Below are 7,674 nucleotides of genomic sequence, written 5' to 3' on the forward strand. Positions count from 1 at the left end.
ATGTAATAGTATCAGTTTAGAAGAAAAACACTTTTTCAGTTCTCTTGTATATCAACTTGACGCATCCATAACAACAGAATTCAGAATGTTTTTCAACAATTTTATATTGATATATTTATACATATATTACACATTCAAACAATACTTGTGCAAAAACCATCCCTACCATGAAAAATGATCTGGATTATTGTATGTGTCTCTGGCAGCATGGCTGGAGGCATAAAGGCATTATTTCAGACTGTTTTAAAAAATAAAATACAAAACACAAAAGGACAATAGATTCTGATGCATAGCATCTATTAATTAGAACATTACAAAAAATAATGTGTCAAAGTGGTAAACGCAGGGAAGGTTAAGTCATGTAAGAATAGGTTTTACATGCATAAAAACTGAGGTTTTGCTTTTTGACAATGGAACCCTTGCAGGCTCACTGTTTAGTGCCAATGTAGTCCTTCATGAATGCTCCATAGTCAGGTCCTTTACATCTACTATTCACAGAAACACGTCCACCCCTGCCCTCACCAACAAGACTTTCTAGTCACAAAACTCCTCTCCATATTAACTGTTCTCAAAACACCACCACAACACAACAGATGTCAGCTCAAGTACTTATTTGCATATTGTACAAAACCACCTAAAAAACCGCCAAATACTAAACTTGTCATGATTACCAAAGATGAAGGGTTACCTTGCAGACTTAAAAACCAATTTGAGAGATGACTTTTAGCCTCAAACGCATTCATACTCACTGAAGGCTAACACAATTGACGAGTGTAAACAGATTTTTGTTTCACTTTGGGCTGGATGTTAGTCAACCAACACATCATTCGCTTCCATTTCTCCTTGTCTTGTAGATCCAGAGACATTAACATTCTCTTGCTTGATTAGAGTTGACGTATTACTCTTCACTTCATCTTATATGTGGTTGACATGGGAGATTTCACTTGCTCAAACCTCCTCTTAAAGGCTGTAACTAAAAGCCCAGCAAGGCACTGTTGTTTCCCGAAGAGCGCACCAACGCACGAGCACAAGCTGACGGCTCGGACTGTTATAAATCCAAACCTGTCCGTCCTGGGTTCTTCCTCCCTCAAGCGAAGTCTTGGCTGGGAGGGCTGCGTGACTCGATATTAGCTGAACCCAATGAAGACGCAAGATTCAAGGGTCCGGGAGGTCAGAGGTGTCTACAGTCACTTTGATGAAGATGGTATCGTCTTTGATGTAGGTTCCGTTCTCCAGGACAGTCTGAGCCACGAAGAGCGGACAGCCTGAGGCGATGTTCATTTCACCAGTGGGCCGGCGAAAGCTACTGCTACTGGGGTCCGGTTTGAAGGCATCACCTAAGTGTTTCCGTGCCGGCCCCTGGTCCATTAGCATTAATGTTACTTTCTGTTTAAATGGCCAAGGCAGCAAGGCGTCATATTCCCCGCGCATGACCACGAAGAAGAGCGAGAGATGTGTGCCTTTTCCCATTCCATCCCCATTGAGATAAACGCGGGCACACATCTTGTAGCCGAAATAGCCCGTGTAGAAGGGCTGGCTGTAGAGCGAGAGGGTTTTGGAGGCCACGGCTTCCTGTTTCCGCCTTTTGTAGTCACGGATCTTCCAGATGAGGGTACCATTGAAGCTGGCCGTCTCTAGCACCTGCAGCTTCAGGTCCATCTCCGCCAGCCGGATGTCATGGACACTCATCATGTCATCGTGACGTGAGAGCTGCTGCTCTAAGGAGCCTGATGACAGTGTCGAAAAGTGTTAACTGAAATCATCAATGTTGTGCGGTATATTGTGATAAAAAATTGAGGGATATATATTGAGGCATTCTTACCCAGGGTGTGAGAACCAGAACTGGAACCAACACGACCCGAGTCGAGAGAAGATACAACTGTACGCATGCTCTCCACAGACCCTCTCAGAGCCTCCACCTCATCCCTCATAGCTCGCAGAGGCCGAAGCTCCCGCAGCTCCATCTCAACCTCAAGCAGTTTCTCTGAGTGAGCGCTCATCAACATCTACACACATGAACACATAGAGAACGGTTTAAAAAGGGGGTTTTCGCCAAAAGTTCTAATGTCATAGCCGGGTTTCTGGTACTTTAAGGTATTTTTATTAGAAGTTTGGAAAAAAAGTCACATCTTAATGCGCTTATTTTGCACATGAAAATAGCAATAATAACCTAACTGCAATGTATACATATTGAATGAATTGTATACAATTTACATTGTACATACACTACCATTCAAAAGTTTAGAGTTGTAGTAATATTGTGAAATGTTATTAGAATTTAAAATAAAATGCTTCCATTTTCATTTTAAAATGTAATTTATTCCTGTGATGGCAAAGCTGAATTTTCAGCAGTTTTCAGTATCACATGATCCTTCTGAAATCAATCGAATATACTCAAATATTTATTGTTATTAATCTTAAAAACAGTACATTTTTTATAAATGTCATATATTCACTAATTTAATTATTGACATAGAAATCTTAAATGTTTCTTATTTGTAATGTTTCTTTAATTGTTCAAAATCCTAAACTTGAATTATTTTCAGGTTTAAATTACATTTTGAATCCTGTATTTTCAGTGTGGTCTCCTGTAGAAGACATGTTATAAAGCAAAGGCACTGAATTATAAAAGCATGTGTCAGACAGAGGTATTGCACAGTACAGCAGACTTGCTTCACTTTATACAAAGTAGGTTATTTTTATCTTCACCAAATGACTCAAAAGAAAATAAAACCACTACTTGGTGACGGCTCTCACCTGCATGCTGACTAGCTTCTGCTCCAGCTGCCTGATCTTTTCTCTCATCTCCTCATACTGCGTTTCTACCTCCGCAAGACGACTGCTGAGGCTGGGCAGAACTTTATAGCGCTCCATCAGCTCGCTCTTAATGTCCTCGACCTACACAGAGAGATTAATTAGTGTATATGCATGCATGATGGAAATATGAACAGGAAAAAGCATATTCATTTTCACACCGGAAACTGATGTTATTAAAAGATTTCTGATATGTTAAACATTGTAACTATAAATATAAATATAGAATTTACATACTAATAAAAAAAAAAGTGCATATATATATATATATATATATATTTTTTTTTTAATTATAATTTTGAATTATAATTTTATAATTTTTAAATTTGATATATATCAAATTGAATATAAAGTTTATGAAATCTGCGTTGATTGTTATACCTTGGCCTCTAGTGTGGTGTTCCTGACTGTCATCATTCTCAGGTGCTCAGATGCAAAACTGGACTCATGTTCTCTCATCTCTTGATTCAGCCCCTTTAAAATAATTACAACCATATTATTAGTCTAGACTGCAAAGAAAAAAAACTACAACAATTTCAGATATAAATGATGACTTATATAACAACATAATAACAATAATAATATACTGAATATTAAATTCTTAGTTTAATCTAAAAAAAAAAAATTGAGTGTGTATATATATATATATATATATATATATATATATATATATATATATACATATATAAATATATTATATATATATATATATACATATTTATACATATATACACATATACATATATATACATATTTATATATATACACACACACTATATATATATATATATATATACATATATATTTATACATATATATACACATATACATATACATATATATACATATTTATACATATATACACACACACACACACACACACACACACACATATATCTCCCTCTCTCTCACACACACACACACACTTTACATTTCAAAGCAAATTAAGATTTTATCAAAATTGAAGTACTACAGTACTGCTAGTGTTATTACATTTCGAATGTCATATAATACCAATATCTGGTCAATGGTCAAGTAACAGAGACTGAAAGTCACCTTAAAGGTGCAACCGTAGCGAATGAAGGAGCAGGTCACCTGGGCCATTGGACAGTCATGCTGGTGACTGGACAGCTATAGGAGACAAATTCATTTTATAAATACATCACAATTCATCTGCCTTCACCATTCATTTACAACTCAAATAATTTTGGTAGCATTACAATAAGGTTTCATTTGTTAACAACATTACTTTGCACGAACTAACAACGGACAACACTTCTACCGCATTTATTAATCTTAGCTAACGTTAATCTCAACATTTACTAAGATCAAATGTTGTATTTTTTAACTTTAGTTAATGCACTGGGAACTAACATGAATATAAACATTTTCATAAACTAACATTAACAAAGGCTAAAAATAAGTATTGTTCATTATTAGTTCATGTTAGTTATGCATTAATTCATGTTAACAATTGAGACCTTTACTGTAAAATGTTACCATCATTTTTCATGCTTTTAAAAACAAACAAACACACACACACACGTTAGTAAATCAAAAGTAATGCTCAGTGCACTCCAAGCCTACCTCACTTCTTAGAATGGAAGAAAACGAGCAGTGATTAGGGCATGCTACAGGAAATGCAGGACAGACTGTTTCTTTGTGTTTCTGTAAAGAGAGACGACTGTTAGACTGAAATGCGCTAAAAATATATACTGTATGCTGCACACTTTCAAGATTCAAGATGCTCATGATTAAAGTGGAGTAATAATGACAGGATTAACCAGGCGGAAAAACAGAAAGCATTCTTGAAGTGAAAACTCACATCAATCATTCTCTAAATGACAGTCAACATAACGGGAGATTCCCCCAAAGTTCCTTGTACAAATGTGAAACTTAAAGGTCATGGGACATTAATGACAGAACACAAGGGGAATACTTCTCATAGAGGAACTGAGATGTCCACTAATTACAATCCAGGAAAAAAACTCAATGACAACCGAAAAAAGATCTCATGAATTTTTAAGTACTTTCCATTAGATTTCAGGTCCTTTTTATGGGAACTGGGGTATTTTGGGCAATGTGCGTTACCTGTAACTCAGTGAGGGCCATCTTGTGATTGCAGAATTCACAGGTGATCTCTCTGTGTTTGCATTTGCGGCTCAAATGCTCAGGCATGTCTTTCCTCATCATCTTCTCCTTACATTTTCCCAAGGGGCACGGCACCTCATAGTACGGACAAACTTCCAAGTGGTCCTGTTTAAAAGAGAGAGACCAATCTGAATTCTGTGGCCTAACTTTGCCTAAAAGTCTCTACATAAACATAACTTTCATGGCGCTTAAACTATAAATAAAGCTAGACTCCCCATTCTCGCACTTATAAAAAGTCCAGTCTCACATTTCTCTGCGCTCGAGGCAGGTTCTAGTCGGGAGGAATTTACCATACAATATGTAGACTATTGTGTCTAAGAATCATATGACTTACCGTGACCCGCTGTAAACTCATTTGTTCTTTACATCCATTTTTCTCACTTCGGCAGTAGACCTTCAGAGCCATAATTTCCCTATTGCAGCAAACATCCCGGAATATCTGAGATCAAATGAAAAACAAACAGATATCTGTTACATGGCCTGTATAAGAGAGATATTTTGAGTGCTGCCTGTTATATGGCCCACATCACTTTCACTTGGAGCTGTGAGAGTGAGATTTAATATGTAACGGAGTGGGTGTGTCCTCGTAGTTTTTGGCTTCACTTTCTTACCTTATCTTCAAAGAGTGGTTCTAGATCAGCTGGACACACTGGGTTAGGCTTACTGGTGAAAAAAAAAAAGTTACATCCAACTGTAAGCAAATAGTATCCATAATGACCTACATTCAGAAATAAAAATGCCAGGAACACCCCAAGATTACTTCGCAATGCTATTTAGCCCCCCTATTGTCCAGAACAATATTCGTCCCATGACTTTCCAGTTGTTTGTGATTTACTGGATTAGTATTAAGGATAAAAACTGTTTGAAAATATATATATATAAAATTTTGATTTATAATTGTATTAATTTATATGACTTGCAGGTCTAAAGCTTCACTTTAAAAATAAGGTTACCTAATCTATTCAGGTTTTTCAAGACAGTAGAAACCATGGTTCTTCAAAGGAAAAAAAATCAGTTGTTGAGGGGGTGAACTAAAATAAGAAATATCTTGATTTTTGTCTTTTTTTAGCTGAATTTAATGTTTGTCTTATTTTAAATCATTTGTTATCTTGGAAGTTTTCTGGTGGAGATCCCCTAATTAAGATCATATTTAGCAACACTGACACCTGGCATTTACGTGCATGTTCAGTATGATCGGATCACTATCTAAAATTACTATACCATAGTAAAAGCCAAGTGTAAATACACCCAATAAACATTGTGGTGTGATCTGAATTACTGAAATAACATTTGGAGGAGGCAAGGGATGTATTCTGCTCACACAATGTGAAAATAACCTTGCAATTTTGGCATCTGATTTGTCACATGACCTCTCAAGAATCATTCCACTGAACTACACTTACAATATCTTGTTTCTCTCTCAATAAATCACACGACGTCCTCTTTAAATCACTTTAAATAACACATCATCACACATCTAGAATAACTGACAGAAATGTTTCGGTAAAAACAAACTCCAATGCAAAAAAAGTGCCATTTTCCATTTCGTGCAGGTAAGTCCTATCTATATCGTCCGAGACACACTGAAATGGAAGGTGTAAATGCAATCCAAATAAAGAATATATCTGAACAGGAAATATGTTGGAAATGAATGATCTGAAATTGCTTGGATTTTTCTTAGGCTTGCGATAGCTTTCTTATTATTACAGCAGAGCATTCGTATGAACCTCACTAATGAACCCTCGCTCACCTGAGCAGGTCTGTGATGCAGCTCTCGCAGAAGCGATGTCCGCACTCAGTTTGCCGAGGTATACAGAGCACTAGCCTGCAGGCCTCACAGCAATACTTGGGCTCAGGTGTCATGACAAAACGGTCCCTGAAGCCTCCGTGCAGGGGCAAGAAGCCCGGCTCGGGCCTGGGCCGCTGGGCCATGGAGGACATAGCAAGAGATGGCGGACGCTGCTGCAGGGCAATCTGCTGTTCCACATTACGCCCTGCGGACATGACCTGAAGAGAAACAAACAGATTAGGGTCTAACTCCACACCCATGACATGTACATGAGAAAATTTACTACTACGTATCCAAACAGACAAAAAATTATAGTCTGCTGTCATCTTTGGCACATTAAATTCCTTTCTTGTCCAGATTGAAGCTGTCAGGAATTCTGTATTGTCTGGGAAACATTATTGAAACTAACACGGAATAGGCTGTTGTCTGATTGGGTCCAGACCCCCTTGTCAAACACCAATTTGTGGCCGCTTCGCTACCATTGTTCAAGAACACAAGTGCTGTTAAGTGTTTAGTAGGAATACTGTTCCGATCTTATTGATTCAGAAGAGTTTGATGGATTTAAGGTGCGACCACCTGAGGCCCCCAAAAGCATTTGGACACTTAAGAAGCACTTAAAATGTCAACTATATATCAAGCCAAGTGACATCTGCAAACAAATGATGCTTGACTTTCAGTTGTCTAACTTCACTCTTGTAATTACTTTTACTGGTCCCAAGGTGATTTTAGTGGATGAATGAGTCAGTTCCTCTCAAGCTCATACAGGTGTCCTAGTAGAAGAACCATCAATGTAGTTCATCACATTAGCTGGGGACATTTCAAATGCTTGAAATTAGCTTTGCAGACAAATGTAAATTAACTTTAAAAAAATGTGTATATATGTGGGTGAAAGGGAGAGAAATGTATGAGCTGGGTTGGAG

The 7,674-nt window shown here is 37.3% G+C and overlaps 1 protein-coding gene across 2 annotated transcripts in view; it reads right to left on the reverse strand.

The window, feature by feature from the left end:
• The window catches only part of traf3 (TNF receptor-associated factor 3), a 16,119-nt gene continuing 8,445 nt past the window's right edge, over positions 1-7,674 (reverse strand). The window contains exons 2-11 of one of the 2 annotated variants that reach the window (XM_079853826.1): positions 6,716-6,972; positions 5,577-5,628; positions 5,300-5,404; positions 4,906-5,070; positions 4,402-4,482; positions 3,871-3,945; positions 3,196-3,288; positions 2,758-2,898; positions 1,823-2,006; positions 1-1,727 (exon numbers count right to left, since the gene is read on the reverse strand). In XM_079853826.1, coding sequence (XP_079709952.1) covers positions 1,156-1,727; positions 1,823-2,006; positions 2,758-2,898; positions 3,196-3,288; positions 3,871-3,945; positions 4,402-4,482; positions 4,906-5,070; positions 5,300-5,404; positions 5,577-5,628; positions 6,716-6,969 — 1,722 coding nt within the window. In that variant the 5' untranslated portion in view covers positions 6,970-6,972 and the 3' untranslated portion in view covers positions 1-1,155. The remainder of the gene's footprint in view (positions 1,728-1,822; positions 2,007-2,757; positions 2,899-3,195; positions 3,289-3,870; positions 3,946-4,401; positions 4,483-4,905; positions 5,071-5,299; positions 5,405-5,576; positions 5,629-6,715; positions 6,973-7,674) is intronic. The other variant, XM_079853827.1, reaches the window with a different exon arrangement.

Source organism: Squalius cephalus, assembly GCF_949319135.1.
Source record: "Squalius cephalus genome assembly, chromosome: 20".
Taxonomy (NCBI): domain Eukaryota; kingdom Metazoa; phylum Chordata; class Actinopteri; order Cypriniformes; family Leuciscidae; genus Squalius; species Squalius cephalus.